The 13,121-nt window shown below is 37.0% G+C and overlaps 1 protein-coding gene across 6 annotated transcripts in view; it reads left to right on the top strand.

Annotated features, from left to right (window-relative positions):
* Window positions 1-13,121, top strand: part of ZC3H13 (zinc finger CCCH-type containing 13) — a 45,550-nt gene that overhangs the window by 19,216 nt on the left and 13,213 nt on the right. For all 6 annotated transcript variants that reach the window (XM_068182188.1, XM_068182191.1, XM_068182186.1 and 3 more), the window contains 7 exons: window positions 1,436-1,575; window positions 2,341-2,501; window positions 3,823-4,020; window positions 4,798-4,971; window positions 7,715-8,025; window positions 9,029-9,493; window positions 10,473-10,655. In XM_068182188.1, the coding sequence (XP_068038289.1) occupies window positions 1,436-1,575; window positions 2,341-2,501; window positions 3,823-4,020; window positions 4,798-4,971; window positions 7,715-8,025; window positions 9,029-9,493; window positions 10,473-10,655 (1,632 nt within the window). The remainder of the gene's footprint in view (window positions 1-1,435; window positions 1,576-2,340; window positions 2,502-3,822; window positions 4,021-4,797; window positions 4,972-7,714; window positions 8,026-9,028; window positions 9,494-10,472; window positions 10,656-13,121) is intronic.

The raw sequence follows: 13,121 nt of genomic DNA on the forward strand, positions 1-13,121 counted from the left end.
CAGCTCTGTTCCCATCTGAGGGAATTCACATATAATGAAGATATTTGCAATGAAGTTCACTGCCGGTTGTAGGAATGAGTTCCTTGGAAATGTCAATAACTAGGGAGCTTTCCTATATACCGTGTGTTAAAAGTGTTGCAGGTCCTGATTTGCTGTGTCTTAAGCACAATACATGGAATGTATTTGGAATGGAAAAGTAGCCAATATATGTATTCACTTATTTGTAGACTTTTTTTTTTACACACTTCTAAGATAAATTGATCTATGACATGTATACATGGAAATAAAACCTGACTCAAAAAAGTTTGGATCATGGAAGCCACAAGGTCTATATAAACATATGGTATGAATATGTTAAGTCTTAGACACTCAGACTTTCATCTTGAGAACTCAGCTTTTTTTTCAAAATAGTGTTAATTGTCGGTATATGGATGAAGGAGAATTACTGTGTGTTAATTTCTATTGAGTGCTATATAAGAAGATGCATAGACTGGAAAGAACCTATGCTATAGGGAACTGCACCTTTCTCTGAACTGTTCCCATGCATTCGTGACACAAGAAGACGATTTGTAGACTGAGTGTAGTTATTGCAAAACCTTTTATGTAGTTCCTGTATGTAGGAAGGGAGTGAAAATTAATAACTTTTTAATGAAGTTGTCTTTTCGCTGACAGATATTTTCCCAAAATGCTTTTTGAATATTAGACTTAAGTAGCTATAAACAAAATTAATATAAACAGAGTGACTAAATTCAATTTCCAGTGAGATTTCAGTTGCCAGGTTGGAAGCTTAAGATATTAACTGTCCATGACTTAATGAAAATATGAGAGAAAAGCACTTTTTCTAATGTGAAAACCAAACGGTGATAAAGTTGTAAAACCAGATGTAAACTCTTGAAATGTATGTTTATCCAATGAAAGGGCTCATACAGAACTCTTCTCTTATTTTAAAATCAGTCTTTAGATTAATTGTAATTAAGTGTATCAATTGATTTGTAAGACACTGTATTAAATAAACCCCTCTAGTATTGTGCATCACTGTATGAATCTGTTTCATGTTAGTTCCCCAGTTAAGTAGTGCTCCACATATTTTCACTCCTTATGAAGACACAGTTTTAATTTTTTTGTTATTTAAATATAAAGAGGTTTACTGTGTTTCTCTTGCTACCTCAGATGAATGTCCATGAAAGAAGTCAAGGTGTTCTTTTTAATGAAGTTTAAGAGTTGAACTTCAGGTTGTATGGAACTAACTGGAATTACTTCAGGTTTGCACATAGAATTGGGAAAGAAATTTGGCATTCATTCCTTGGTCCATTCATACAGTGCTTAAAGGTCATGGAAATATTTATGATTGCCATCTAGTATGCTAAATGTTATTGTTGTATTTTTCATAAGAAATTGTCTATTAATCTATTCACTTTTTTTTCTTCAAATAAAGACTCTGATAATGGAGATGTTAATTATGATTATGATCATGAGCTGTCTTTGGAAATGAAGCGCCAAAAGATTCAGAGAGAACTTATGAAATTGGAACAGGAAAACATGGAGAAACGAGAGGAAATAGTAATTAAAAAAGAGGTTTGTATTACGTAAATGTGAAATAAAAAAAGACAAGTAATCAGCCACTTCATAGGGTACTATGAAGCGTTCTAATTGCTTCCCAGAAGACTTAAAGTTTTTCAGCTACCAATGCAATATTGTGTTATGTGATAGTAAATAACTGGCACCTATGTAAGTAGTATGTGACTTAAGTACTTGAAGTGAGTATCTGATCAGTCATCCAGCACAGTAACCAAGTTTTCTCCTTTTTGAAGTCAGCTATTAAATGAGTAGGATTAAATGCATTTTAGTGATACAAAACTAGTAAGATCTGTAATGGAGAAAATAGATAAAAGAAAACACAAGGCACTTCCCAATTTTATTTTCCAGCTTGCCTTGTAGTAACAGAATAGAATGACAGAGACAAAGCTGTAGTTGTTAGAAACTCTAGAATTTTGGGAAGGACTAAAAAAAATCCTCTAAGGATGTCTTTCTTCTTCATACAAATGTGAGTTAGTTAGTTAGTGAGCATACTGATTTAAACCTTAAGTTACAGTTTTTGTAACGTATTACAGAGTGCCTTCTCTCTCTCTGTAACATACTACCTTCTCTTCCTCTACACTTTATCTGTTGACTTCCTTTTATGCTGTTCTTTACAAACAATGTGATGAGGTTGAAGTAGAGATGTACATGGTTCTCATACTCTCTCACTTGCTGAATTTACATGTTTGACACACATATCAGCATACAGTAACACTTTTGAGCATCGATATCTTACTGGTTAATTTTGTTCTTTCCCTCAAGATTTCTCCAGAGGTGGTTAGATCTAAATTATCACCATCACCATCACCACGAAAGTCCAGCAAATCTCCAAAACGAAGATCCAGTCCCAAATCATCATCTTCAGCTAGTAAGAAAGACAAGAAAGCATCTACTGTCTCTTCACCACTTTTGGAGCAGCAGAGGTCAGTATGTGGGTGCATCTTTCAAGAGAATGAGAACAGAGAACCACACTTATATTTATTACTGGAGTTTTCATAAATAATATTTTCCATTTTCCTTCCTTTCAGTGCCCTTGATTATATAAATTTAGGAGAAGATCTCTAAATTGTGCATTGTGAATCATCTTATGCAGATAATTGTCATATGGATGTAGTTTTCAATTATTTTCATGGCTTACAAGCAGATCCTTTCTCTTTGAATCTCCAGAAGCTTTGTGAGATGATGAGAAAATAGAAACCATTGAAAAGAGGAAAACATTTTTGTTTGAAATGCTGCAGCCTGGGAGGCAGCCACTCTAAATTGAAGAGTTTAAAATTTGACCAACTGCACATTCTGTTGGTATTGTATATTACTGTTTAAGATATAATGTGTGACTTTCAAGGCAGGGAATTTCTCAGAATTCAGGAGAGGATAAGAAGTGAGGGATGTGGAGAGCAGAGAAGAATTAAGGATAAAATATGTAAAAATCACAGGATTTTAACTGGATGCTGTGCCACCAAAGTCAATCTCCAAACCTGCTAAAGTTCTTGGTGGCCACAAGACATTTTGAATTGTTGTTTGCATCTTTTAGATAGGAAAGAAATTACTGCAGCAGTGTAACCAGACACATCTGTGTTTGGTAAAATCCCCTATTTAACCTATTTGTTAAAATCCCCTTTAAAATAGGGATAGAATGACATTGTTTCTGCTGCAGGAATGGTATAGCATGTGCTGATATACTACTGACATATGCAGTGATACCTAGTTGATAGGATTTATCTTAGTGGTAAATTATGTGGAAAATACATAATGTTTCATATTGTGAGATGCATACTCAAGAATGTTTAGATGCTTCATCCTGTCAGGTAGGTAACACTAAATTGAAAACATGAGTAGTTAAAGTAATTTTGTGTATGTGGTTGGGATATTGCATTGCAGAAATGGGAGTATAAACAGACAAGGTACTGTATGGTTTTTGTCTTCCGATGTACAGAGTTCATGTAAGGGCATTTTATCTTTGAAAACTGGTTCTGTCTGAGCAAGAACAATTCCTATTTTTGTTCACTTCCATAGGAAATAAAGGCTATAAATCAAGGAGCTCAACATAAATTTTTACCATCTCTAGTCATCTTTCTGTCAAGTTCTGCTGTTGAATGGTGTTTGCTAAGGGAGTTGGTTAATCCCATCCTAAGGTCTTTAATGTTATAACTTTCCTTTCAACGTCTGAGAAATTATTGTTTGAAATAGTTGTCAACTCTTCATTTTTACAACCCCCCCGTCCCCACCCTGTTAATTTTTCTCTAGGAGTTCTAAAAGTGCCCAGAGTAAAAAGAAAGGTCCTCGTACTCCTAGCCCTCCTCCTCCAGTACAAGAGGAAACTCCCCTGGGGAAAAAACACAAAGAAAAACATAAAGTAAAAGAACGTTCAGAAGAAAAGGCAAGGGACGTGAAAGAGAGAGGGCGTGACTTTGAAAGGCACAAGGAAAAAAAAGAGAAGCAGAGGTAAGTTATGTTGCATTACGAGTTTTTAACTATAACCTTGCTTTTAAAATTATCTTCTATAGAACACTGAATAATAAGGATGGTATTACCTACTTTGCCAACAACCTTTTCAGTACGCAGTGAAGTATTTTCAGTGTGTTATGTAGACGGGTTGATAGACTATAACTAACAGATTGGTAGGTTTTAATTGCATAACTTCGTAAGTTTGTAAAATGCTCCTTAGAAAGCTTCATTACTTCTCAAGAATTTGGATCTTCACCAGTGGATTTTTGTATTTTTATCACTGTTGGATTTTTGTCTTTTTTTTTCCCTACATAATAAAAAATGAAGTTGTAATGTCAAATCTCTATGAGGTACAGTCAGTGAAATAGTTGGTTTTGGCAGATTACTTTCATTCACTTGCTACTGGGATTGCTGCTTAAATAAAGTTCCGATATTACAAAAAATTTTTAATAAGGTAGCAAAATAGTTCTCCATTGGTAAGAATTCTGTTTTACCACCACATGAGATATTAGGTAAAATTTCAGTAAGGTTTTTCTTGGTTTTACCATGTTCTAAAGTCCAGTGTAGCAAGAAATTTAGTGTATATCTTGCATTCTTGAGTTTTGCTAGCTTAAGGTAATTTCATATGTTAAATCATAGGTGGAACAAATGACTGTATAACATGGCTCTTGATATGGTAATCACAGGTTCTGTCTTGGAGGTGTCTGTAGTTTCTTAGAAATGTGCTAATGCCTTCTTAGCCTTGTTAAACAAGCTGCTGTTTATGTTTCCCAGGGATCCATCTGAAAGCTCCCGTAGACAGAAACGTTCTCCTAGTCCTGCAGATCACTCTGGCAGTAATTCTTCCCCTTCCAGGGAGTACTCACCACCTGCTGCAAGGCGAAAGCAAACCTCCCGAGCTCCAGCCAAGTCAACCACTCACAAACATAACTTCTCACCCTCTCGCAGGTAGGAGGTCAATCCTGTGGTTTTTATTTCCTTTAATAGTTCTGGTTTGGAAACTTCCTCTCTTGGTTTGGCTACTTGGTTTATATGCCTGTTGTGAATGTTTGTGCCTCTAACACTTGAGCTCTGAGACTTTTTGTTTTTTGCAATTTTACTACATGGAGGGTATCTGTCATGTCAAGAACACAAATCATGGTGAAAGTTTCTGGTTATCAGTTCCTCTCAAATGTTTTGCCTTCAGGTAGAACTTCAGAAGTCTGATATGAGATACAGTGAGTCTGTGAGCCTTCGGGAGCTTTCTTCCTCCCTAACCTTCCCCTTTTTAAGAAGTGGAACATAGGAAAATCTTTTACCTTTGAGATGGGAAACAGGCAGAGTTTCTCTTTTCTAGGATGGGTAAAGTGATACACAGGTCCTGGTTCTGCACATCTTTCTTGAGAAGCAGTTACAACTGGTTAAACAATGCTGCATGAAGCTTCTTGCAGGAAGTTTTAGGGAAGGTATCATATATGTTAGTTCTTGGGGCTTTGAAAAAAATGTTTTACCACCCATTAAAAATGGAGTAGGCTCCTTATTTTGGCCTGAATGAGTGTAAGCTCAGATTTAGAATGGCAGTGCTAAATATACTGTAGTCCCATGTTTGTATAATGGAGAGCAAAGCATTCTTATTTTCTGCACATCTGTTGAAGGGTGGGGCAAGCTCCAGATGTCATACATATTTCTGCATGCTGATAAAGCAAGCAAAATAAAACCCATCCGTTCAGCAATCCAAAGAGTTGTAAGCAAACTGGTTGGCTTTTGTGGTGACTCGGTTCAGCTGGAACAGCACTGGATTGTTTTATGTGACTGATGGACATTTTTACTATTGGATTCTTCACAGGGAAGAGAGTTCTTCCTGGAGCAGTAGTGCAGGGTCTGCAAAATATCTCTTCTGTACTCTTTTCCCTGTGTTTTAACTTACTCCAGTGTCCTGGTTTCAGCTGGGGTAGAGTTAATTTTCTTCCTATTAGCTTCTGCAGTGCTGTGTTTTGGATTTAGCATGAGAATAATATTGATAACACTGGTGTTTTAGTAATAATTACCACAGTTTCCCACACCCTGCCAGCGAGCAGGTGCACAAAATGCTGGGAGGGAGCATGGCCAGGACAGCTGACCTGAACTGGCCAAAAAGATATTTCATACCATGGAACATCATGTTCAGTGTATAAACTGAGGGAGTTGGCCAGGAGCATGCAGTTGCTGCTCAGGGACGGGCTGGGCATCAGTTGAGGTGAGCAAATATGTTGTGCATCACCATTTCTCTTGGTTTTCTTCTTTTTCTCTCTCTTTTTGTTATCTCCCTTTTGATTGCTATTATTGTTACCATCATGATTATATTTTACTTTATTTCAAACTGTTCTTATCTCAACCCACAGGCTTTACTTTTTTCCCATTCTTCTCCCCACCCTGCTGGGGTGGGGGAGTGAGTGAGCAGGCACCAAATGTTGTGCAAGGGAATGTTAAGCAGGGAAGATAAATGGGCCTTCTGCTATAAGCAGGGAAGGGTATTTGAAATATTTTGTCTCCATACCATTGAAAGCCTTCCATGCAAGCCAATCGTGGTAACTCTGTGTCTCAAAATAATGATTTCACAGGGAAAAATAAATGTAGTCTTAGTTTAAAAGCAGTAAATTATGAAAGTCTTTTGGATTCTGTCAGTCATATCTAGCCCTGACAGAATTTTATGTTGACTGCTTTGGAAATTTTTCTACTAATTCCAGGTTAGCTGTTTAATTTGCGTATGAATTGTCATCTTAGAGGGATGCAGGCTACTTGTTTCCTCAGGAACAGTGAGAGTTTTGAAGATATGTTGCCCAAGTGTGGCTTTTAACTCCCACTCTTCTCCTTGTCATCTCTGGAGTTTTGTGAAGTAGAAGGGAGTTGGAGTTAAGGACAGTATATATTTCATAAGAAAAGATTCTTGAAAGTTACTTTGATGCTGATAAGGGAAAAAATATCCCACTACTGAGCCTAAAGACTTGCAGTGTGTTTTTGTCCATGTTAGTCATATTATGAGGAAATTTTTTATTGTTGTGTAAATTATCTTTAGTTGGTGACAGAATTTTGAAGATCAGAAATATTTTGTATCCATTTTCTTATTCTACCAGATGTGAGTTTTCCATGTTTGTGTAAATATTCATGTTGGCTAACATTTTAAGTAGGTATGCGTATGGTTTTTCTGGATCTAAGAACTGTTTAAAGATCAGTCCTTACAGTAAAAGGTGTTTAGATGTGTATAAGGAGGAGACACTGTTGCTTTGTAAAAAAAAAAAAATTCAATGCTGTTGTAAACCAAAAATCTTAGTTACACCTTATAAAAATTATCTGTGTAATTTTATTATGAGCTCCAAAAATGATTTTATATTGAACAATGGTTCTCGTTTGGGAATGGGAAAAATGATAATGATTTTTTTTCTGACTCCTCCTTCCCCTACATTCTGGTAGCTATGTAATAAATACAATTTTGATTGGACAGATTTTTCTTGGGCATTAAATAAAAAATAATCATTCAAAGATAAGCATATTTTGAAAACATATACTTGGCACCCTGGAGGGAAGCGAAGTTTGATGTTTTATAGAAACAGCACATATTTTCAGCAGAGGGTAGTGAACACAAAAATTATTTTAATTGCTTTTTTGTATGGTATGTCAAGAACCTTTTAAGTCAAAGTATTACACATGTGCTTGTTTTAACTCTTCCTTGCAGGTCTGCTTCTCCATCAGGTCAGCATCATTCTCCCATATCCTCCAGACATCACTCCTCGTCCTCACAGTCAGGCTCCTCTGTTCAAAGACATTCTCCTTCCCCACACCGCAAAAGAACTCCTTCTCCATCCTATCAAAGGACAGCTTCCCCGCCTGCAAGGCGGTCATCTTCCCCCTATCCCCCACACTCTTCCTCTCCACCTCAGAGGAAACGAAGTCCTTCGAGACACCGATCTCCTGGAAGAGACAAGGGAAGACACGATCGTGATCGGACTTCACAGTCTCATGACAGGCGCCACGAAAGGCGAGATGGTATGAATGAAAATAGCACTTCAGAATTGTTTTTATTTGTTTGCAAGTTGCATTTTGAAACTTGACTTTCAAATTCTGCATTGTGTGCACCCATCCCAGTGCCTAGGGGTTAAAGAAAATACTGGCTGCGTTTACTCTGGCTGTGCTGGTGGTGGTGTTTGAAGGTACTTTGTGTAATAATGTACCCCTGCAGAACTGCTTATGTAGGCTCAACTGATTGTAAAGGTGCTTGTAGGTATCTGTGTAGGTGTTCCTTGTGTAATGCAATGGTGGTGTCAGTAGAAAAGTGATTTTCATGGCAGGTTACACCTAAGTAACTATTACTCTTTTCTGTGAGGTGCCCAAATCCAGTCCCCACTGATTGCTTTCTGTTGTCTTTGTAATTGACATTGAGATGTGTGCAAAGAAGGAGTCATTCCCTCTGTTTGGGTAATAAGTGATGAGCAAACATGCTGTTTGCCTCAAGAGACAGATTAGAAGAGTGCGTATGTCGGCTCTGTACTAGACTGGCTGTAAACTTATCTTCCTGTAGTAGTAATATTATAAATATGTAATAGAAAAAACCCAAAACAAAACAGACCCCCAAACTCAAACCAGCAGATTTTAGCAGGGCACTGGGGCCTTACAAGTGGTCAAAATATTCCACAAATGTTTTGGGAGTGTCCGTGTGTGTGTGTAGAAAATAAGAGGAATCTATGATTGAAGGAGCAGTGATCCTGCCTTAAAATTATTGAAATGCACTTGCTTTTTAGTATGTTTCACACTTAGTATTCTTACTGTGTTTTGAATAGGTAAGTATCTGTAGAGATTCATATTCAGAATAAAATTGTTAAAACTTACTAAATGTATAGATAGATAACCCAGCATGATCTTGTCCTGCTAATGTGTTAATTTTTATTCAGCAAGTGTACTTTGAGTATGTTATTTTAGTATTATTTGTGTGCTAAATGTTTGCTTGCTCAGATTAAGCCAGGTATATAACATTCTTTCGAACGTTTTGCAGAAACAAGAGGGAAAAGAGAAAAAGAAAGAGAAACAAGAGATGATCGTGATTATGACCAAGAGCAGAGTACCTCCAGGGACCACAGGGATGACAGAGAGTCTCGTGATGGAAGAGATCGGAGGGACACGAGAGACACCAGAGATCGGCGGGAGCCACGGGAATCCAGAGACACTCGAGACTCCAGAGACACCCGGGATTATAGCAGGGATACCAAAGACAGTCGTGACCAGAGAGACTCGCGCTCCACACGAGACTCCCATGACTACAGAGACAGAGAGAGTCGTGATGCCCATAAAAAGGATGACCAGTATCAGGATGACTTGCGCAGCTATGGAAGATCCCATGGCAGAGAGGAGAGCTCTCGTGCTGAAACAAGGAATGACTCCAGAAGTGACTCCAGAAATGAGAGCAGAAGTGATAGAATTGGCAGAAGTCGAGGCAGAGGTCCAGAATTATCTGACAAAGGTATTGCAAAATTTAAAAATCCATGTGTCCCTATCATTGAAGATTGATTATTTGCATTCATACTGCCTTGTTTGATATTTGATATGCAAGTACTGCCAAGTAGTTCATGCTTTTAAAGCTGTGTTCAATTCTGTTGTCGTTAAATTAAAACTGTTGTTGAAATTTATAGCACTTCTGTGTTCTCCATTCATTAAAGTGGCAATGACATTGGTATTCTGCCATTCCATTTTAAAACAAAGCCTAACCCTTGCCTCACTCTTTTTAATGTTTTTGCAACCCTAGGTTTTCTCATTGGCTACAAACACAAGTTGCTGATATGTAGTGGAAAATTCATAGGGGGTAGTGCATCTCAAAGCACTGGGCAGCAGGTTTCTTAAGCTCTTTCAAAAGCAACTACGTATCTTACTGCCTGGAAACCATCTTTCATACACACCCACCTCTCCCTGCCTCACCACCCTGCCTCATCCAATTTCCAAAAAGTGTGACTTTATTCTTTAAAATTATTTCTGAAGTCTGATGTGCTAATAATAATAATAATAAATAAGAAGAAGTTTTAATAATCTATAATTTATTTTGCTTTTTCAGGCTTGTTGTGACATTTTCATTAGGGAAATTATGTACAGTTTTTACAGGGAGAATGATCTATGCCTTCTCTGCCTATTCTTGCTGCACTGTTAGCTTACAGCCTATTCAGAACAATTGTGAACTGGCATTTGGATTGATATTTCTAGTCAAGAGACCTTGTACTATGACCAGAGCATGGGGATTTAGAAAGTCTTGATTTCGCAAATAGTAACTTTAAACAGTTAAAACATACAAAATTTGAGTTGTTGGTTAAGTAGAGTTTGATGTTACAATCTTAAAGTCCGTGAACAGCTAATTCAAATTTATTAGATGTTAATGCATCAGTTGGTATAAAATATCAGTGGATTTCCTTACGTGTGGAAGCTCATGTTTTGTGTTGCTACATCTCACTTAGGAAGTCGGGGGACTAGAGGATCCCAGGCTGATGGTCACAGCAGTAGTGGAAACTATCACGACAGCTGGGAATCGAGGAGTAGCTACGCTGATCGGGATCGCTATGACAGTCGGGATCAAGCAAGGGATTCCTCCTTTGAAAGAAGACATAGTGAACGGGATAGGCGTGACAACAGAGAAAGAGGTATTTTAATGTCTGTTTTTACTCATACATCTGCAGTCAAATGTACGAGTGTGTGTGTTTCCCTCATTTTTCTACCTTGTTCTGCTCCCACACAGATTCACAAATAGCTCACCTGACACCATACACTGACACTACTCCTATTCTTGATATAAGATAACTTCTGTTGAAAGATCATTCATTGGCATTGTGTGCATGAATGCTGTCATGTTTTCTCCAGCCCTGTGGCTAGGTTTTGGCATCTTCTCTGTTTATTCCTCCAAGTATTATTTGAACAAACTAAACTTAAAGGGATTTCATTGTACAACTTCGTTGTAAAATGTTTTTGCCTGCTCCTCCACTTCATGGTTTATAAGCCTGTTAAGCTTAGAGTCATGATTGCGTTTTGTTACTGATTCTGTTTGCCTGTGTACAAACATTATGCTTCTGTTCTGTAAATTGCTTGAGTGTGTTTTGGGGAAGGCCTAAACTAGACTGACAATTATGGACTACTTGCTACTAAAGTAAATGACAGTTTAAATTTATGCTTAATTCAAATATTTATTGTCAGGGAGTTTAATAGTGATGAGTGCTTTGCTATTGTCAATAATTACTAACTGAGCATTGATACAGATACCAATGATCATGAAAACTGCATGCAAGACTTATTTTGACATAGTATGCAAGATGTCAGACTTCTGTACCAGAAAGTGCACTGTTTTGGCCTGAAGGAGCTTAGTACCAGCTTACACTCTGAAATATATTTGTATTGACCACCAATTAAGAGAACAGGAGGAGTCAGGGAAATGAAAATAGTGTGAAAATTAAAAGAGGAGCTGTGAAGACTAAACATAAAATTACAGTGGGTTATTTTCTGTCTTGAGTTTTGATTTACAGGTGATAGATACATTCTAGCTCCTGTGTAATTTCTGTTTTTCAAAGAGCTATTTTGTATGCCACTTCAAAAGATATATTTTAGCCTATTGAAACAGATCTGTTGTTGCTTGTTCTTGTGCAAGGCTCTGCTTTAGATTCTCTCTCATCTTCAAGGCAGGATTTCAACAGACCTAAACTCCAGGCTTCCTTTTTCATGTCAGCTGAAAAATCCTGAAGACTGAACGTGTCCTGGGGGTTGGCTTTTGCAATCTGGCTTTCATCCTTTTCATCTTCCCAGTTTAAATAAATCTTACAGATATATATCATATAATTCTGTGCCCTTCATATCCTAGCAAGTTCTTAATTTATTAAGAAAAACAACAAACATCTACCCAAAAAAAAACCAAAACAAAACAAAACAAAAAAAAAAAAACCCAAACCAACAGACAAAAACCTTGGAAATAAAGGCATGCAATCACAACAAAATACATTTCTCGGAGGGAAGTTGCTTTGAATGGGTTTTGTTTCTCTTTGGGGGAAAAAATATAGAGTGTAAATTCAAAATTTGTTGTCTTCTTCCTTAAAAACTTAGATCACTTTTTGTAATAGTAAGTCCTCAGAGTTACAACTCGAGACAGTTTCCCTAATTAGACTGCAGTTTTAATATCTGTCATTCTGAGAAAAATTGAGGTAGATTTTGATTCTGTGATATGCAAGGAATATGATTTTAAAATGCAAGCTTGCAAATTTGAGCTGTCTTTATTCAACTAAGGCAAATATGTGAGTGTTCCAAACAACCACTGGAACAGTACTTCAAAAAATGAAGTCACATAAGAAGTGCTGACTGTCTGCATTTAATTGTGTAATACACTTGCAGTGTTTGATTCACATAAGACTTTAATGTGGATGTTTTGTCACCAAAACTGACATAACAAATAGGAGTTACAGAACTTCTTTATAAAAATCTAATACTTGGTATGCAGAGTAAATCATATTACACTGTTGCAGGCCCCATTAAAGGAATGTGAAACCTGTTCATGGAACTGATTGCATGGATTGATGGTTTACCTTTTTAAAAAGGCAGAAATGTCACTCAGCTTTACTTTTAATTTTACATGGTAACAGGAGAGCACTAAATCATTGTTAATTCACTCAGGGATGAGAATTGATTAAACTGATGGAAATGCACATTCTATTGATTTATTTCTGTCCAAACTCTGCCTGCTCACACCTAGTGGACATTGTCTCAATTTACAGCAAAGTGCACTCAGCCTCAGAGTAATGGACCAAGAAATACCAATCTCTGTTCATGCCATTTTCCCCTCTTTTGTATAGTGTTTTTATATATATGTTGTAGGAAGATTGTTTTATTGATTTGTTGTGGCTCAAATACGACTAATGTGAGCATAGAAATTGCTATGAAGTAGTTGAAACTTATAGAAATACTCAAAAATATCCAAAATACAATGAAGAATACGTAGATACATCTGTGGAGAGTAAATACAATTGGACAAATCAGATTTCACTGTCCTTCTGGATCAGTCATTTTCTACATGTTTAGTTTTCCCTCTGACTCTTATCCACTGTCTGAACAACAGCAAACTCAGATTCTAA

The sequence above is a fragment of the Anomalospiza imberbis genome, chromosome 2 (assembly GCF_031753505.1).
Source record: "Anomalospiza imberbis isolate Cuckoo-Finch-1a 21T00152 chromosome 2, ASM3175350v1, whole genome shotgun sequence".
NCBI classification, from domain to species: Eukaryota; Metazoa; Chordata; class Aves; order Passeriformes; family Viduidae; genus Anomalospiza; species Anomalospiza imberbis.